The sequence below is a fragment of the Buteo buteo genome, chromosome 7, assembly GCF_964188355.1.
Source record: "Buteo buteo chromosome 7, bButBut1.hap1.1, whole genome shotgun sequence".
In the NCBI taxonomy this organism is placed as follows: domain Eukaryota; kingdom Metazoa; phylum Chordata; class Aves; order Accipitriformes; family Accipitridae; genus Buteo; species Buteo buteo.
In genome coordinates, this window is record NC_134177.1 from 163,250 (window position 1) to 183,948 (window position 20,699).

The 20,699-nt window shown below is 41.8% G+C and overlaps 1 protein-coding gene across 2 annotated transcripts; it reads left to right on the forward strand.

Moving 5' to 3' along the window:
* The first annotated feature begins 2,109 nt into the window (after window positions 1–2,109).
* GYG1 (glycogenin 1) lies at window positions 2,110–17,587 on the forward strand. 2 transcript variants are annotated; one of them, XM_075031147.1, is made up of 8 exons: window positions 2,110–2,228; window positions 5,734–5,869; window positions 7,766–7,940; window positions 8,354–8,516; window positions 12,315–12,441; window positions 15,629–15,848; window positions 16,510–16,560; window positions 16,786–17,587. In XM_075031147.1, the coding sequence occupies exons 1-8, from the start codon at window positions 2,222–2,224 to the stop codon at window positions 16,954–16,956; spliced, it is 1,050 nt and encodes a 349-aa protein (XP_074887248.1). In that variant the 5' UTR covers window positions 2,110–2,221; the 3' UTR covers window positions 16,957–17,587. The 2 variants fall into 2 exon arrangements, with proteins under 2 accessions (XP_074887248.1, XP_074887247.1); XM_075031146.1 differs by lacking the exon at window positions 16,510–16,560.
* Window positions 17,588–20,699: the final 3,112 nt, after the last annotated feature.

The window sequence follows — 20,699 nt, forward strand, 5'->3', positions numbered from 1 at the left end:
GCTCTAAAAGATTTTTTTTTTGGTGGTGGTCAAGGAGGACTTCCCTGATTTTGGTATTTTTAAAAGTAAGCAATTTGATTTTAAAACAGGTCTACAAAAGTTGTCTCAGCTCAAACATCATTTCCCATATTGGGGAAATTTGGAGGTGGAATGCTCTTTGTTAATCAGTTTGCATTTGAGGGGTTGTTTATTTTTTAAATCCTTTCATGACAAAACCCATTTGCCATTTCAGGTTAGAAAGGAATCCCTTTCCTAGAATACTTTCCTCAGCTTACTCTGGTGAAAAAGCAGGTATAGGTCATTATCTTGAGGAAGGTAATAATGGATTGCAGGAAAGGACCTGGGGGGTACTGGTGGACACCAAGTTGAACACGAGCCAGCAATGTGCCCTTACTGCAAAGAAAGTGAATGATATCCTGGGCTGCATTTTAGGCAAAGCATTGCCAGCAGGTCGAGGGAGGTGATCCTTCCCCTCTGCTCAGCATTGGTGAGGCCGCACCTGGAGCACTGTGTCCAGTGCTGGCCTCCCCAGTACAAGAGAGACATGGGCATACTGGAGGGAGTCAACAAAGGGCCACAAGGATGATGAAGGGACAAGAAAGCCTCTCTCCTATGAGGAGAGGCTGAGAGAGCTGGGGCTGTTCAGCCTGGGGAAGAAAAGGCTCAGGGGGATCTCATCAATGGATATAAACACCTGCCAGGAGGGTGCAAAGAACACAGAGCCAGGCTCTTCCCAGTGGAGCCCAGCGACAGGACCAGAGGCGATGGGCACATGCTGGCACGCAGGAGGCTCCCTCTGAACATCAGGAAACACTTTTTCACTGTGAGGGGGACCGAGCCCTGGCACAGGCTGCCCGGGGAGGTGGTGGAGTCTCCATCCTTGGAGGTATTCAAAAGCCACCTGGACATGGTCCTGGGCAACCAGCTCTGGGTGACCCTGCTTGAACAGGGGGGGTTGGACCCGACGACCTCCAGAGATCCCTTCCAGCCTCAACCAGTCTGTGATTCTGTGATTCTTTGGACCAACTCATCTCTTCAGTTAGGGTATCTTGTATATCTATACACTTCACTATTTGTCATCATCTTTAATTGCTCAGTTTTGACTAGTAGGTAGAGAGTCATGTGTGTAACAAAGGAACAGTACTAGAGTCTTAATACTCATAATGCTTGCAAGGGTGATAGAGAAGAGCACAAGAAACTTTTTAGCACCCTTCCTATATTCCTGAAAAGGTACAGCTTAAATTTTTTCAAGGACTGAAATCAAGCCTTAAAGAAAATACCTAAATATGGGCATATCTCCTCATCTCACCGGCTAACACACACTCCCCAGAAGTGCCAAGCATGGCCAACAGTATTAGTTACACTATCTTGACGGAGGCATGAACGGCGTAAGCCTTCAAACGACAGCACTTGCCTCACACCTCTTATAGGGCCCCTCCTGCCACCCCGCAGCCCCCCGTGGTGGCCACCACCAAACCACCCGTGACGCTGCATGCGCCAAGAGCTGCGTTTCAAAGCCCGACAGCAATCCCAACCGCGCGCGCAGCTGCCTGCATCCGGCCCAAGGCGCGCCTCGTGGGAACGCCGCCCTCAGCTGCCATTTTGCAGCAGCATCGCGGACAGCTCACCGGCGGCCACGCAACCCTAACGCGGCCGCGGGACCAGGGGTGTCTGGCACGTGCGCGTACTATAAACGCGTTCCCCGCAGCCGCTTTGGGCCAGGCGCGGTTTTTGCTCCTTCTTCCTGCGGAGCTCGGCGGCCACAGGAGCAGCGCGCTCTCCTGTGCCACCGGCGCTGCCAACCGGAGCCACGGCGTCCCGACGAGGGCTCCTACCCTCCCTCCACGCGGTGGAGCATCCCCAGGCTAAGTGTGGCCGAGGCGCCGCCGGCGGGCGTAGGAGGCCCTCACGGCGCGGCCCCGGCCCCGGCCCCGGCCCCGGCCCCCGCCTCCGCGCCCCGGCCCGGCGGCCGCCACCGCCCAGCCCCGCGCCCCCTGCGCGGGCCCACCCATGGCTGAAGGAGGGATGACGTGCCACCGCCGCCGGGGACCATGGCGGAGACCCCGCCCCGCGGCGACGCGGGGATTCCTCAGGGCGGGGCCTCCGCCCCCGGCCAAAGACGTGCGCCGCGTGGCCCCGCCCCTATATAAGGGGCGGCCTTCGCGCAGCCCCCGGAGCACGGCCGCCGCCTCTGCTTCAGCTGTTCCGCGGAGTTGGCACCATGGCAGGTCAGTGCGCGCGGCCGCACCTCCCCGCGGGGGCCCAGCGCGCGCGCCGCGGCTCGCCAGGGCTGCGGGCGGCGCGGGCCGCGCCGGCGGAGCCGCCGGGCGCGTTCTGGGAGCGGCGCGGGGCGGGCCGCGGCCGCGCCTATTTTTAGGCGGCGGTCCCTGCCAGCCGCGCGCTCCGGGGGGCGGGCCGCCGCCGCGGCCGGTGGGGGCTGGGGCTGCCCGCGGGGGGGGGGGGGGCAGGGGGGAGAGGCTCGGCGGCGTCCGGCCGGGCGAGACGACCCTGGCCGTTCAGCCGTGCTGCGCGGCCGCCCGCCCCGTACCTGGCCCGGGGCCGTGCCCCCTAACGGGAGGGGTGTGGCCAGCGCGGCGGAGGGCGGGGGGGTCCGCGGAGGCCCCTGTAGGGCCGCAGCGGGTCGCGGGAGAAGAGCTATAGCCCTCTCCTGGCACGCTGCGGAGAGCCTGTAACTCCTGTGCGTTTTGATGCTTTACAACGGGCAGTTCCTTACCACCTCTCCGAGCGTGCCTGGCTCTTTTCTTCCGGATTCTCCCCCCTCCCCCGATTCTTACCTTACCTGAAGCTGTCAGCGGAGTCGGTTTCACTTTCAGATCTGGAAGGTTGCAGGAAGTTTGGTGCTCTGCCTCCCGATGCACGTCTTGATTAGATGCTTCTGCCTCTGTAGGACTCCTGTACCCCCCAAAAAAACGAGGCACGTCTTGACTAGATGTTGCTGCCTCTTTAGGACTCCTGTACCCCCCCCAAAAACGAGGCACGTCTTGATTAGATGTTGCTGCCTCTTTAGGACTCCTGTACACCCCCCCGCCCCCCCCTTCCCCCCTCCCCCAAAATCGGATGTACCTAACTTGGAGAACAGGGGAACTGGCAGACACCTGTGAACTCTGGCTATGCCTATGAAAATGCTTCCAGAGGACGTTTTAAAATATCTGGGGCGAGCACTCTAGCCCCCTCCTGCATGCTGTCAGGTGAAAGATTGCTCCTAGCTCAGACTTCCAGGATGCTCCTGGCTGGCTGTGTAAGGGCTAGTGCAAAGACTTGCATACAGATACTGTAGCCTATGAACTGGGCAGCCAAAGATGTCTCTGAAGGAGCTTGGTTTTGCCTGGATAAATCAATTATGAAGATGTGCAACTGTCTCACATTCTCTGTGTTTTTGCAGCCACACTATTACTAATAGTTAAGTATGTTTCAGGCATAACAGTGACTGCTGTGTGAACGTAACCTACTGTGGAGGAAATGTTTACAGAGAATGGAGAAGGGGGCGAGGATGGGAAAGGAGACCCACACAACTGAAATACTGGTGGTTTAGGTAAAATGGACTGGTCTCTTGCAGATGTAACTTTCATATTAAGCAGCAGCTGGTCTTGCCCAAACTGTAGTATGGACTCATGCATAATGTGTCTGAACGTACTTGTGAATGTACTTTAGAGAAGGTATGAAATAGAACATAGTTTAAGCAAAACTTTAGAAAGCTGTACTGACTTGGATGCTCTCTCTGCAAGTTGCCCATGTCCTCCACCTGTCAAGCAGTCATAAAGTTTCCTACTGCAGTTGGGCTGTAATAGGGGCCTTCTTAGCCTTTGCTCCATCATTAAATTGACTCTATTTCTCCAAGACCTTTGTGTGTGAATAATCAGTTCCATTAAGATGAGGAGACATGGTAGGAGTATACCTGCTAACAAGTCAATGAAAAAGACTAGTCTTTCAATGGCAAGGTCACTTCAAGAATTAAGTCTTATACTGCTGGAAAAAAAACCCCACAACATTCAGATGAATGTTGGGGACAATCCCACTTTGTCTACACTTGATTTTTAGTGAGCTGTCTGTCAGCGTAAGAGTGGCAGACTCCTATATTGAGTAGTTGAGGAGTAACATGCAAATTAAGTAATGAAAAAAGCTGCCCTGTTAGGAGGGTGTTCTTACCACTTAAAATGCTACACACTTGCCAACTGTAAAGCTTCAAAGAAACAGAAAATTGTCCTGTAGATTTGCTGAATTATATGAACTATTACAAATTGGTAGCTAAAGTGAACTGAAAAAAACCCCAACTTTATTCCTGGCATTGTAGAAGCTTTTTTGAACTTTGTAATTGACCACTATAATGTAAATCCCTTGGGACTAGTTGGTTTTGCTGCTAAGCAAAATAGAAGGTTTTGTAGCTGGTCTGTACAGCTTGCAAACCAGGTTTGCAGAGCTTATAGACAATTATGGTACATGACTTTTTGTCATCAACTGTTAAGATGGTATTAAGTTAAAAAGATATTGATGATGACTGTCTCATGGGCTGAGGAGTTAGACGAAACAACCTCTCTGAAAGTAGAGCAGTCAGTATTTTAATCTTATGACTACACTTGGTGGTAAGCCTTTAAGTGTCCAGAACACTCACTCTCAATCCTCATCTAACCTAGTTAACTTGTGTAAAGAAAAGAAATCATAGTTGCTAAAATAAATTTGAACATGAAAATCTACTCTTGAAATTCTTAGGAAGAAACTATTTTGTTGATGATATAAAAAATGGTTTGTATAAAAGAGCACACTTTTTTATAAAGAAAGCACTGTATGTTGGAAAGGAGTACTACGTGATGATAGTTAACAGTTGTCTACATGATGATAGTTAACAGTGAACTGAAGAAGTTGAAAGTTACTTGTTTGCTTTTGTCAGTCCTACCCTGGCAGTTTAAAACAACATGACAATTGAAAGAATGCAAAGCTTGTATTATATGGCCTCAATAAGCAGTGTACAGCGAAGTGATCCATCTTAATCTATTTTTAAGATACAGCTGGAGCAGAAGATTGTAATAACAATCCAACCTTACCTCTTTTTGCTTGAAGAGCAAAAACTGTTGCTTCAAGTCTTAAACTGCTTCTCATATTACTTCTCATATTATCTTGCATTCTTCTGATAGAGCTGCAACCATGGGTTGCAGAACAACTCATCTGAAAAATCCTGAGCTAGCAAAACTTAATACTGTTGTCCAAGATCTAATTCAATGCTTACTTTCATTTGAAAACAAAATATAAGTTTTATACTGCCCTAGCTTCAGGGTTGAGAGCTGAACCTAGAGTAACTGCAAAACTCTACCAACTTTAGACCAAATGTAAGCCCACTGACTCCCAATACTTCTAGCTTTAAAATAGTATATTAATGGCCAAAATAAGGCTCTTTAGACCTTTTGGATTATCTCTAACATTTGGCATGACTTATTTAACCTGTGGGCAAACTGGAACTGGTTTTCTCTTGCAACAGTCTTGATTTTGTTGTTTTTCTTTTTACTGCATTTTGCCATGTGTCAAGTTACTAATAGCAAGTATAGCTATGCAAGTATAATCTGCTTCATTCAGCCATGTAGGTAGGCCCAATATGCAGAGTTAAAGGGCACATCTTGGAGGTCTCACAGCATGATTACCTAACGATACTAGGTTTCTAGTATATCTGTCTCAGAGTGAAGTGGTGGATCATGCTAACTTGACCAAGTTCATTTCTTCCAGACCAGTCTTTTGTGACTCTAGCCACAAATGACTCCTATGTGAAAGGAGCACTGGTACTTGGTTCATCCTTGCAACAGTACAGAACAACAAGGAAGCTGACTGCACTCATAACTCCTCAGGTCTCAGATCTTATGAGGTAAGGTCACTTACGTACTTCAAACTGCCACAGTTCCTGCTGATGTGAAGGTTGAAAAATGGAAGTTAAATTCCTTAATAGTAACCTTCCAAAACTCTGGAAGCTTAACAACTAAGCTTAGCAGAATTCAACTTATACTGTCTGGAATTATGTAAGTTCTTATGAAACTGGTTTTTTTTTTTTTTTTCCTTCCATATGACAAGTTAACAAATACTCTGTAGTTAGAGCACTAAACTGTGACTTGATACTGATATTTCAACTGGATCTTTGCTCTTTCATAGTCCTGCTTAGAACTGTCCAACAATACGATAGTGCCTGTGTGTTCATTAGTGCTGTGTGTATGCATGTGGAGGTGGGAGTAGGGGATTGGTATTTATTTGTCTTGCAGAAGCATGCCCGATTGAGATAATGTAATAGAAGCTCTCTTGAAATCTAGCAGACACTTCAAATCAAATTTCATCATGAGAGAAGAAAATGAGCAGAACTAAAGTAGCACCAAGTATGTCAAATCAGCAGATCAAAAGAGGCATCTAATGAGGCCACTGCAGTACAACAAATGAAATTAACAGGCAACTGCTTCCTACAGCCTCTCTAGAATAGTCTCAGTATGGAGTGGACTGGGTACTCTTTCCACATGTAAGAGGAGGGTAAAAAAACAAGTAACTTAATAGCTACATGAACTACAGATGATAGGTCAAGATTCTTTGCATGGGGAGGTTCTTCTGAAAAGATGTCTCAATTTATAGAGGCGGTAGAGAAGTGGCTCAATAATAGAGTGACTTTCCTTGGAGTCTCTTGGCAGCTAAACTGCCTTATCAACATAAAGATATTACATATAGGAACATCAATTCTAGCCTATTAGGTCAGTGTGCTCTTTTAAGATGAATCATAAATATGCTTATGTGCTAGTTAGGTCAGCTAGTACTATACCCTTAGACCAGTGATACCTGCCTACCTAGTGGTGTAACTGGAGCTTGCATTTCTCACTCTGTATCCACTAACAAGGTATGCCTTAAGTTCAGAAGCAACTGTCCATACCAAACTGTCAATATAAAGACAGCCTTGCAAGGCAGAGTTCTAAAACTCATTTACAAACTCTATGGCTCAAATTGTAGTGATAACTGGTGAGCATTCAAGATACACTGTAGAATAGTGAGGCTTCACAGATGCTTCATATTTTAAGCAGCATGAACTCCTTAACCTCTCTTGAACTAATGGTAGCGCTTTACTGATGGTAAAGCAAAGGTTGGATATCTGCCACAAAATTTCACTACACTGTCTGAAAGTCTCTCACCCTTAGGTGAACATGATTCTGGGTCAAAACACTGCTGTACCAACAGCTATGATTAAGTGACTCTTTAAAAATTCATGGGATAAAGAAAGTTTTAGCAAGTGGGTCTAGTCAGATGGCTTTAACAGTCACAAATCCAGAACAGTGTTGTCATAACTATTGCATAAACTTCTGTTTCAGCTGTTTAGGATTCAGCTACTGTCCTGCTCAAGCTACTCTAACAGCTTCCCATTTCTTAAGTGCCTGCTCAAAGTAGACTTAACTTGCCAAAAATCAGAGTCTGGCTGGAAAAAAAGCTGTGTGGAAAGGTTGTACTACGTAACCATGACCTACTGGACTTGGTAGCAATGCCAACTAAAGCCCTGTTTGTGGAAGAAAAACCCAAGCAAACTTCTTTGTTCCACAAAATGATGCCCATTACAAACTAGAAACCTTGAGGCAGACAGGTGTGCTTGTGCATTCCAACACATGCAGTCAACTCTTACTGATGGCATAAGAAATACTGCCAGGTTTGCTGTTATTCCATTTCCCTTTATGGAATCTGTCAGTGGTCTGGTGCTGGAATAACAATAGAACTAAATCTTGGCAATTGAATCTTTCTCCAGGAGAGTGCTGGAAAAAGTCTTTGATGAAGTCATATTGGTAAACGTCTTGGATAGTGGGGATTCAGCACACTTGGCGTTGATGAAAAGACCTGAGCTGGGTGTCACACTAACAAAGCTTCACTGCTGGGAACTGACACAGTTTTCAAAATGTGTTTTCATGGATGCAGACACAATGGTAATGTCCCATGGTACTTCTTAATGACATGGTATGGGAGTTGTTGGATTTTTTTTTTGTGGGTTGTTCTTTTTTTTTGGGGGGGGGGGGAAGAGGGGTTGGTGTTGTGGGTTGTTTGTGGTTTTGGTGGGTGTTTGGTGGTTTGTTTTTTTTTTTTTTTTTAGAGGAGGGGTAATAGAGGCCTTGTTACTGTTTGGACTAGCAACTCTAAAAATGTGTGCCTTTTATCTGAATCAATTGTAACGTCATCTGTGGGGACTATCTCCATAAAGTATTGTCTTCCATAAGACAAGAGCACTGATATGAGAACTTTCTTTCATGTCTTAAGTGGATGTCAAAATCCGTTACAACATGGTACCCCAATTCCTAACCTAAAAACCAGAAAACAATTTTTTTACCCCCTTAACAACTAGGTTTTGTCAAATATCGATGAGCTTTTTGAGAGAGAAGAGCTGTCTGCAGCACCAGACCCAGGCTGGCCTGACTGTTTTAATTCTGGAGTTTTTGTTTACCGACCTTCCATTGAAACTTACAATCAGCTGTTACAGTTTGCCACAGAGAAAGGCAGCTTTGATGGTATGTATTAATTTGTATTTCAATATAAGTTAGAACAAAATAGTAATAGTGGTTGGGATGGCGCAGTAACTACTTATGTGTCATGGGGACTCTGTGTGATAGAATTCTGAACTCAGTGTAACTACACAAAAATTAGAACCTTCTCACAACAGAGGCTCTCATTACAATATGTAGTAAATCTACTTTTTTCAGACTTCATGAAATAGAAAACCTAAGAGTTTGGCCTCCAAACTAGCAGCTGTAAGCATTAGCAATGTAAAAATCATGTAACAAGAAATCTTAAGATGCAGCAAGCACAGTGCGTGCATTAGCAAATGAAACTGCAGTACTATGCTTCATGCACTCCTAATGCTCAAGGCTTGAATGTTCTATGCCAACTCAAGTTGCTGTGGAAAAAACAGTACTGATCAACTTGAGTGCAGATTCAGAGAAACAAACATTTAAAGATGCAACTGTCTCTTCATATGCTTTGTGATAGCTTCCTGTCATTATAGGGTGGTGACTGTCTTTTCCCAATATCAAGTGCATGTAGCCTTGGCTGCTTCCCACTATAGGTCACTTGGGATTGGCCACTGTGCCAGATTTAAGCTTGAGAAGCCAAGTTCTTTCCTGTAAGCTATTGCAGTAAACGCACATGTTGCTTGAAGACTGCTATAGTTAAAGGCTTCTGAATGACTATCGTTGTCTCCTGTCACTAAATTTCGTTATGTAACTACTGTGGTACAAAACCAAAGTCTAACTGAAAAAGCTACAGAAAACTACATAAGTAAGACCATAAAATGGAAGTCTTAATAGAAGGCAATTAGCCAGCCTGTTGACTTACCTTTCAGTACTTTGTAAAAAGTAAAAATTTTAGATGTTACTCCTAGTCTGCAGAATAATCCCTGTTACTGTGTGGACTCCTATGTGTGGCCTCCTAAAGAACATTAGTTGCAGTGGGATGCTTAATGCTACCATATGAATAAACTCTAGTGAAAATGAGTACTGCAATGTAATGAAGGGTCTGTCTGTACCTTGCTACTGACAAGGTATCAGTTGGTAGCTCTGGGAGTGCTCACAAATATTGGTTGTAAATTGATCACCAGTTATGGCAAAAGCTGTAGCACTGTACTGAATTGTTGCATTAAAAAGACCCCCAAAAACACCCCAAAACCAACCCCCCCCCCCCCCCCCAACCCACATCTTTGTGCAAACTGACTGTTGAGTAGCTCCCGGAACATCTGAGACTTGCCAATTGTCTCCTCTGAGCTTTGTGCTCAACTGCTAGCAGACCTCATGTTCTAGGTCTAAGGCCCCTGTCCTTTAAAAGAATAGAACTGCTTCCACAATATACTTTCTGACTTCCTCAGCGTCCTAAATATGAAGCAATTGTTGCAGCTCTTAACAGCAAAAATGGTATGTTAATGGTTTAAAATTTATTCAGTTTTTATTAAATGGTATCACTGATCTGAGTAATGAGACCATGGAGACTTACACTACCTGCATAAGCTGCTGCTGAGCTCATGAACTCAGTGCAGAGAAAGGGGATTTAAACTTAAATTGATCTAGACAGTAATAAAAGTTCATAGGAAATATTTTATAAGAGAAACACCTGTGAAGGGTCACTGCCCTTAATAGGACACAGGGATGCAAACTCAACAAGCTACCAAGCTATGCATAATTGAAGTCAAGCTCTAAGCACCCCATCTGCAGTAGTAGTAACTAGGCAATGCAAGACTTTGCAGAGTATTTCTTGTTTATAACAGACAGATGCCTCCTCCTATGTAATGCTATTGTCCAGAAATGGTAGAGTGATGGCTACTTATGCAGACAACTACTTTGTCTATTTGAACTTCACCTTTCTAGATAATGAGGAATATGTCATGCAGTAATTCTAGATACCAACTAAAAGTAGTGGAGGGGGAAAAAAAAAAAGTTTGGTTTTAAAAAAAACCCCAAACCTGGTAGTACTGATACCTTAAGAATGTTGCTATTGCTTCAACAATCCTCTGGCTCTTTAGCCTGGGATCTAAAATCTTTGCTTTTACATATAAAGATATAATGCAGCAAGACTGTATCTGTGGATATGTTGCTAGTGTAACTACTGTCTGATTCTTTCACCTTATGTCTAAGGTCCAGTTTATACAAGACTACTGTTGAAGTCTGAACTAGGACAGCTAAATGCCGCTTTCAGTGGCTGCTTTGGCACAAATGCATGCAATCTGAAAAAAAGCCAAGTATGTGAAACAATCTGAGTGAGCGAGTGTCCTGTAGAATAAGTTAAATACACTGTTGCTTCCCCTTCAGTGATGAGCTATCTGTTCTGAGGGCATCCCAGACTTCCTTCTCATTTAGATTATCTTACTGTTAACATACAAATTCTTAACACAATGTTAAGTTAGAGGTTAAAATGAAACATAGCTGAGTAAAGACCAGGGGACTTGTCTGGTGGCTTTGACTCTGTTCTGTTGAACAGTTGATGGGCACAACTTCTTAAAAAGCGCTTTCCTTCCTTTATGGGTTGAGAGGCAAGTCAGAGGTTTGAAATTACTGGACTTGAGTCTCTAGGCAATTCCTCACTCTGCAATCTGTATGTATGCTGTAACAGGATACTTAGAATTGGTATTTGTCAGTGTATTGTCTGTACATCTAAGTTTATGCTCAGTGTCTAGATAATGCAGTTGCAAAAAGCATATTCTGCTTAAACAGCAGTGAGGGTGTAAACCTTAGTACTGCCCTAAATCTAATCATAGGCCAATAAAAAGACCTTTCCTGAGTCAGCAGAGACTGAATGCTTTAGAAAATTAAAGACTAAAATAAACCATTGTCTCTCTTCTAAGCTATCCATTTACCTATTCTTTAGCAATGCTACTTGTGAATGCAGTTACAGGTAAAGGGAAGATGGCAAAGTTAAGGGACTCCCTTCAATCTCCTTCATAAGAGGAACTATTAGCACTTAAAGACTAAGTGTATTCACTGCAATAAAGAATGAATGGATATACATAAGTAGTTTTTACTTCTCAGTAGCTGCTTATAAACTAGTCTGCTTTGGGCCAGAGGGTTGTTGGTGGTTTTGTTTGTTTTTTATTTTTTTAGCTATTCTACTACTGACATACCAAACAACTTCAGACTCATTTGACCTCCTTACAACCTCTACTTGCAAACTTAAGAGGTGATCCCTCCCAACACAGTACGTCTGGCCATAACTTAGATGGTTATCCTCACTTAGGGCTTAGTCAGCAGCTTTTTAGTACACAACTAGGAATGCCTACTGCCTGTTAAGAGATTTGATGAAGATTTACTAGAGTTGTCACCAAGACTGAATGTGCTTTCCTTATCAGATCACAGTGTAGGTAGATGCATCCAGGACTGCAGGTCTAACAGACTATTGATACCCTAACTCTGTTGTTCAGATGTTGGTCATGCATCTGTAAGCATAAGTAATAAAACTAATAGTTGGCACTTGATCTTCCGAGCTACAGCTTTCCTGAAGCTGAACAGTGCTTAATTGTCAAGTCCTGTTTTTTGCTGCCTTATACAGCTTGAACTTAAGCTGTAAAAAAAAAAAAAAAAAAGAATGGCAGGGTTTGAGAGCAGCTTGCTATTTTTTAGCAAAAGTAACCCCACACATACTACCTCTTTCATTCTGTGGACTTTTGGATTTTCAAAGGGTTGTTCACAAATAGAACTCTAGTGCTCTGCGCCAAACTCCTACTGGACATGACAACTGCATTACCAGCTCTTAATTAGTGAAGTGATTGAAAAAGATCCTAAAACAGCTACCTGATGCTTGTAGCCTATTAATGCTTTCTCTTTCAGGTGCAGATCAGGGGTTATTAAACACCTTCTTCAGCAGCTGGGCAACAACAGACATGAGCAAACATCTACCATTTATTTATAATTTGAGCAGCACTTCTGTATATTCCTACCTTCCAGCATTTAAAGCGTAAGTTCAAAATTCTAAGAAGACTTTCAGAGCTTATGTAAACTAATTTATTGAAACAGAATGAACAGGCAGAATCTGAACTTACAGTTTTTCTAAAGGGAGACCTAAAAAAAAGTATAATAGTTTCTTCTCTTAAAAAAAAAAAGGTTGAATTAATACTAGTTGAGTGAATCATCTCATGATAAATGCAGAAAGCTGTATCTGTAGCTTAAACCACTCATCCCTGGTGGTAACACTGAAGCTGATTTAGAGTAAGCACATTTGACAGGTCACTTGCAAAAGGGAGAACCACTCCTCCAGTATGGGATACTGTCTATTACAGCTCTAACCAAAGGCAGTAGTTCTTGAATCAGCTCTTGAATGGGCTTGAGCTGAACTCCAGCATGTCACTAGTGGTATTGTTCCCACCTAGATAACTTGCCCTTTCCTCACTCAAATTACTTAGGTTATTTAACAAACAGTAGTTACAGTTCATCTAATCAACCTGTACCATTCAAATAAACATGGTGAACAAAGGCTTGTATAAAGCTAGAATTCTCTCCCAACAGTCTTTCTAGATCTCAGACAGTTCCTTAAGTAATACTGAGATGGAACAAAGACTACAGCCAACCACCATACCATTGTGTGTTTCCTGTGTAAGGAAAACAACTGTATCCTCCCTAGCTAGCAATATTAGATTTGGCATGTGAGTAAACCATATGTCAGTGGCAGGGTCACTCAAAGTGTTATAATAAACACAGAAGGAAGCAGGGGAAGCTGAAATGTTACACAGAAAACTCTTATTAAGAGTGGCAAAAGCTGGTGGTGGGGGAGGGAAAGTACCAATTGCATAAAAAAAAAATCTGATCTCTGAATGACATCAGGTTACTAGTGTCTAAAGCAGCAGCTAGCATAAGCAGGACTGTTGCTGGCTCAAGATCAAACTATGTTGTCTTGTGATCAGAATACCATTTGAAATCCTGTCATGCTAAAAGTGGAACACTTATTTAAAGAAATACATGCAAGCCTAAGAATGACTAAGTAGTTAGATAGCATTTGATAAGCTAGCATCTATTGTAAAGTATGTCCTCTTTCCATGGCTGGCTGGTTGTTAGTCACATGACCTTAAATTTACTAATCACCTTGTTGCCACAAAAGACTAATTGCATCTGGGGGCTCCTGACAAAAATTCCATTTAACTGATTGAATCAATTGCCTAACTGAATTCAGCAGACATTCAAAAGTAGAATGCTGGAAGTGCAGGCCTTTTAAGTAGAATGCCCAGCTCAATAGGTGGAACAATTTCGCTTGGTTAGATTAGCAGCTACACTCCTAATAATCAGCAGTTGGAATAAAGTGAAATTTAAACCTACTGACATCAATAGCTAAGTTTTTTGCAGCTTTGTACAGCGAGACTAGATTTCACAGCAGTCTCAGTAATCCTTTTTCCAAAGGAAAATGCCAATTCATGACAAATGCTCTCCAACTTCAAAACATTGATGAAGGACTTTTCTGGGAAATGGGGAAAGACAGATTAGTTGCTGAGGCCAGTGTGGACATAAAGCTTCCTAACAGTCGAGCTTAAATGTCAAAAGAAAGTATTGCAGATCTAGAAAACAGATACTGAAAACATTGTAGAAGCTTGGCATCTGTCAACTGTTGTACAGGTCTTAAGCGGACAGAATACTAAGAATACACTTCTCCACTTGCAGAAAGTGTAACATAACACTTCTTAGGCATTCTCTAGCTTAAATAGCCTTGATTTTTAAACAATGACAAGTTTCCTCAGAACAGCAGCAGCCTGAGATGAAGAAAACTCAGGCTGTTAAGTAGTGCTGTGACAGCTAATAGAACTAAGGTAGTCCTCTTATGCCAAATCTTGACATACAGAGTTTAAAGTTAAAGCCCAGGAACTGACCTCTTAAGGAAAGAATTTTTTTTTCTTGCAATTAGCACAAATACTTGACCTTCTTTCACACATGCATAGTTTTTTCATTCTGCAGTAAGATCGGTTGTGTCTGAAACACTGAACGTGAATATTGAAATACAGTCAAGGGTCTTACAGTAGTATAACACCCCCCACCTCCCCCCCCAATGCACACTGCCTTGTTTTGAATATTCTTAAGTTTTTGAAACATACCTGCATTGTCTCCATATGTGAAACAAACATCTGAGTCCTGGTCAAAATGGCCAGGGTGTGCTCAAATTATCAGAGAAACTAGTTTGGCATTATTATCCATTTTAATCATATTATGTTGAGAAGAAATCCTAATGTGATACAAACTGAACTAGGTGAGACAGTCCCTGTTACTAGAGAGATTGGTATTGCTTGTTCACAAAATTGACTCAAGCTGAACTCTAGTTCTAGAACCATAAAAGAAAAGAATGAGTGCTGTCTCTTTTAGTGTTCTTTACATCAAAAGGGGTGCATCTCATCTACACTCTTAATGCAAAAGAACATACTGGTAGCATTTGGGACAAAGCTAGAAGCCCATACTGAAAATGGGGTTAAAACAGTTTTTAAAAGAAACAAAAAAACCCCACCACCACCACCACAAAACCCACCCATGGGTAAACTGAGGTTATTTAGAAAATAACGGTTGGTTGTCTAGCAAGACCCTGCTGCACCAAGATCAGAAGTCCACTGAAATTGCATAGGCTATCCAAAGCTGTTATTTTGCAGGGACACAGTCTTCCTGCAGCAGGGCCTTCCAATGATCCTTTTCTATAGGGCTGTAAACTGAAAGGGTAACTCTTAACACTGACCCTTCTCTACATAATGCTTGTAATGCCTAACTATCTGGATCACTGACTTTGGAGTAGAATCTTTTTCACTTTTAAAACCAGTTCCGATTGCAACGGCTGCTTGAGACTGCTCTCTCCTGAGCTATGGACATCACTCTACCTAAAGACTTGAGTTGGCTGTAAGTACTTAAATAGCCCAGACCATTAGGTTTTGGCTGTATTCTGACTAGTGTAATGTAGAATTCAGTTTGCATTTTTTCTGTTGTATAAGCGATGCTTTCAGTCCCAGTAGGCAATGGCAGTTTGATCATTTAGTGTTTAGCCTCCTAAATATATTCATATTTCTGTTTTCTGGACACCTACAGAAACTGCAGGTTAAAAAAAAAATTATGCCTGCCAGTCAAAACTCTTGTTTTCTAGACACCTGCACAAACTGTGGGTTCTAACTTTTTCTGTCCAACAGGTTTGGTGCAAATACTAAAGTGGTGCATTTCCTGGGAAGCACAAAGCCATGGAACTATACATATGACTCCAGAACAAAAAGCATAAAAGGCAACATGGATGACCCTAAAATAGTTCACCCAGAATTCCTCAAGATGTGGTGGGATACCTATACAGCTAATGTTTTACCATTACTAGAACAGCATGGAATTGTTAAAGAAATTACTACAGGTGTAAACATGGTATGTGCTTTAATATTCTTGTACAAACTACCTAAGTATGGATGACAGGTTCTTTACAATTCCACCGATTTCCTTTCCCTCTGTCCAACTCAAAGCATGGATGTGGTTTAGTTTGTGGGATGCAAGGTTTTTTGGTTTTGTTCTTTTAAGCTTGGAATAAATAATACTACAGCAGGGAAGCATGCTATAGTGGTCTTGAAGGTAGCTGTCTGCTTGCCTAAACCAAACTATGTAAGTAGCTAATGATGCACCAGAAATTACACTGTAGCCACTTCTTTAATATATACAGGGAAGGGCCCCAACTCTTAATGTGTTGCAGCTAATAAGGTTCTCAGGGAGAAGAACCCCAGTTCACCATGCAATATGTACATACAGATCTTGCATGGTGAAACAAATCTAGGTAAGCCTAGGATAAGTAGAGAATGCAGGCTTATGTAGACTGGCAGTGATAAAATCTCAATACGTATCAAAGCCAAAGTAATACTTCTGACTCTAGTTCTCATTCACAGAGTTCAGTAGCTTGCATCTGACTGCAGACTTCATAGTCTTAGCTTAGTGCATGGGCCAGTTTAAGTTCTCAACCTTTCTAAGACCGAAGTTACTGATCTCTTAAGATGTGCTTTCTCTTGTTAATCTTATCTTTCTAACGAACTATTTGCAGCTATCGGGCTTGGTCTATACTCTGGCTTTCTCTTGTGGCTTCTGTAGAGAGGTATGAAGAACTTAAACTTTACCTTTTTTTTTTTTTTCCTTTTCTCCCTGCTAACTTCTGTAACTCTGCTTTGTTACTTTGCTAGGAAAGCTGCACAATCCCTGCCCACTGGCAATGCTTGCTGCTGTGCATGAGACTATCTACTTCATTATCCCATTCTATAGCCTGTTGCTCACTTCAGCTATGCAAAGTATTTCTGTATTTTTACTCTGCCTTTCCTTTTAGGCAGAGATTACAGAGGGAGTGTCCCACATATCAATATCAGCACCATCACCAGCATTACCAACTGTATCTTCAGAAGAACGCAAGGAACGGTGGGAACAGGGCCAAGCTGACTATATGGGAGTGGATTCCTTTGACAACATCAAGAAGAAACTTGATACCTACCTTCAGTAGAAATGCCTGTCTCAAACAGTGGTGATGCAAGGACTTGTTCCAGAACTAACAGCTAGAAAGGTGTAGATGGTGGTCAGTTACACTTGCTAGTAGCTTGATGAAAAACTTCTTGGCTGAAGGCCGCTGCAGTGCTACAGATGAAGAATGAGCAAAAGCTAGGAAGCAGAATTCCTTGGGCCACCTATAACTGCCCAATTTCCAATTCTCCCTACTAGATAAAACCAGGTATTTTCAGCTTAAATTTTCTTCTGTTGTGATCAATTGGCTCAACATATTCCTTGAAACTGGGTTTGTTATCTCACCTCATTAAGGTGATTAGCATTGATTCCTTTGCTTGCTGTTTTAGATGTAAAATCTAATTCATGGGATTGCTCATACACTAGAGTGGTAGCCATTCTGCTTTACCATAAATGTTTTAATGACACTGGGATACACACAGATGTAACAGTAATAGCACTGCTTTGCTCTTCCAGTCACAATTGCACTGAAGTTTTGACCAGGTTCTTACGCACAGTGCCTACAGCATGGCAGAATGCATTTTTCAGTTCTGTATACTATGGGACTAGTAAACTGAGTTTTATCTGTTACTTGCAATGTTGCACTTGATACAAAAATAAAAAGTTGTCATGCATTTCTGGCTTCCCTAAACTCTTGAGCAATTAAAAAAAAAGGGAGCTCCGAAGCAGTCTAACTAAAATACTCAACAGGTATAACCCTTACGCTTTGCTAATGCTACTCTAGTTGTCATTAGCAAATGTCCAGCTTTTAGTTCTGTAATTATTTACAGAGTATATAGTCATTTGCCAGGGAGCTGTTTAGGGCCAATCCCCTTATTGGCTTGCCCTAAGCATAGGACAGGGCAGTGGAGGAAGTACCTGCTGAAGCTACTCACATAAGTAACATGGAGCTTGGGAAGGAGTTTTTCTTTTGGTGACTAAAGAAACATCATCCCTAATGTAAAATAAACAATCAACAAGCTCACCATTTGCTGGTAAAGCAGAAGATGTAATCTGGGTATGAGAGTTTGTTTTAAGTTGTTTTCACTATTTAATTGCTCTAAGATTCTTTGGTCACTATTTAGCAAAAATGCTAAAGATGAGGTCCAAAACAAAGTAGCTTGTAGCTATTTAAAAGCACCTAACATCTGAACTCTCAGTTGTAACTAGCCCTTTCCTGTGTGGGTTTTTCTTTTGCTGTGTTGGGTTTTTTTAACAGATAAATTTGAAGTTGTGTGAAAGCAGGAGGGATTACTAGTTACAATGTATAGTGACAAAAGTATACTTTATCCAACAAGTACAAATATTGGAGTTTGCATACTCATAAAATACTCTATGGAAAATGGTAAAATACTCTTGAAGACAGCTAAACAGTCTTAGTTTTGCTCCCCTTGTCTGTATTCGTACTAGAGAATAAGCACGTTACTTCTTTTTAAGCTTAGCTGGAAAGAATTGAAAGTGTAAAAGCATAAGACTATACCAACCTGAAATTTTGGTTTAGTATGTAAGTTTTGTTACATTAATACAAGAAGATGAGGAAAGATGCTGAATAAGATGAAAACTTGCATGTTTTGGGTTAACAAATATAGTTAGTAAAGAAAGAACACCTAAAAAAACATTCTGTCCTAGCCTCTGTGACTCATACTATGGTCAAGTGTTTACCCACAGCCTCAGGAAAGTGAAAGGTGTGGTATCTCTACCAAACTCTATGCAGCTTATTTTCAATAAAACGACCTTTATGTCATTATCTGCCACTATTTCCTTCATGAATACTGCAGGCAGCATTTGCAGAAAAAGAGATCCCTTTATCCCATGTACTATTATCACTTGATACATCAAATAATTTTCTGCTCTAAACTGTAGGTATTCAAACCAGTAACTGAATTAAAGCACTATACTCAAAACATCCCTATTCAAAAGTCATAGCCCTGCTTAGATTGCAGCTCAAGTATTGGAACTCATTTGCCTTTAAAAAGCATGTACTCAAAGGTGTTCCTTAGATGGTGACAATTCAGAGCAAGTGTTAAACTCTTTTTTTCCATTTATGTAGGGGGTAAACCCCCCCCCCCCCAATGATAGACTACTAGCTCAGTCTTTGGAATTAAAAATGTTACATTCTTAACTCAAAAGCTCATTTCTAGAACATGCTACAGAACATACTGTTAGAATTCCAAGGAAGAGAATACCAAGAGCCAAACACTACTTACAGATCGTGAAAAGCAGAAAGAAACCCCAAGCAACCAGAACATGGTGGCTTTTAATTGAACAGCTCCATCAAATCAGCTTTCACCTTTAACCGTTCTCTCAGATACATTAATGGTTTTCTTGTGAAAGACCTTAACTAACTCCAGTAAGTTTTTATTTGGCTTTGGAACATGGAAACCATCATCTAGTAGAGGAAAAATGATACTAGTAATTGTTTTCATAATCATAACTCAGCCACTCTGCAAAATATCAGTGTATTTTAACACAAGTAATGATGTAGCTTGACTAGCCCTTGAAACAGGTCTTTTCCTCATGGAATTTTAACTTGGAAAATGGAAAGAATGATACAAAGCCAAATCTATCATTCATAATAAAAAATTACTTCTCCAGCTTATCTCTAAACATCAGAACCTGAACCACAGAAACCCAAAGAAAGTCTAATTTACATAAAGTCTCTAAAAAAAAAATTTCTATCAGGCATAGCTCTGTTTTCTTGTACTTTTGTCAACTTACCAATGACAGCCAGTTACTGGGGTTCACACTGTCTTCAGCCATTCATGTCTTTTAAATTCCTTCTCTAACAGACTTAAAGCACTTTTCTCTATAGCTAAGATGCTGGCTTCCCAAAAACTGCATCAGCTTGTTAGGTTACATATTTTGAATTCCTTTCTCACTCTTTCCATTGGCTCACTGTTCCTCCAAATATCAGACATCTTCCCTTTATTTCTCAGTCCTTTTCCATTTCCTATGTTTGCAATTCATCTTATAATCAGCTAGCTGGTATTCTAAGACAGAAGAAAAGTTGAAAGGCATTAGAAGCAAATCAGATTCCATTTCTCTGCTGCCAAATACACTTCCTGAATCTAAACGCAGAATCTAAACAGGACCTAAACATAGCAATCTCTGCCTCCAATCTGAAGTTTGAGCGTTACAGGGAAGGCAGCATCACCGAAGACTGGAATCAAATGGAAAGAGATAGAAGGAACAGACAAGAATATTCAAGTAATATTCAACTGAGATTCTTCAGTGCTATTTATCACTTTGCAGTACATGAACACGAGTAGTTTACCAAATTCTTCCCCTAAAATCAAGGTGCATGAAGATCAGCATTCCATTAAGACGTATGCATGGGACTGGAAAACCACTTAATGGAAGAAAACTGTTAGAAAGCTGGCAGCTATTAAAATAATATGTTTTGTTTATTTTGCAAGGGCTGATTCACTGACAAGTGAGTGGGTCATTCTACTTTGCATATAGCACAGCTGTATTGTTCAAAGTGTGTACAGAAATTAGAAAGCACATTATCAATACAAGCCTACGATTCTAGCATTTTATCCAAATCACAAAACCTTTACTACTTAAAAAAAAAAAAAAAAAAAAAAATCAAAAATAAAAAATCAGTGGAATTCTGTTTAAGGGAAGTAAAATATTAAAAGAAAGTGTTTTACAAATTTAAGTACTTCATTTTTACTAGCTCCTGGGAAGCAATCAACAGAGGAACTCCCTGGTGCACCCGTGTATTATTCAGAAATAGTAAAAAAA

Excerpts from the sequence above, each read along its gene's own strand:
- GYG1 (XM_075031147.1), top strand. Across the intron at positions 7,941-8,353 it reads TCATGGATGCAGACACAATG|GTTTTGTCAAATATCGATGA; the intron begins GTAATGTCCCAT and ends CTTAACAACTAG. Across the intron at positions 8,517-12,314 it reads AGAGAAAGGCAGCTTTGATG|GTGCAGATCAGGGGTTATTA; the intron begins GTATGTATTAAT and ends TTTCTCTTTCAG.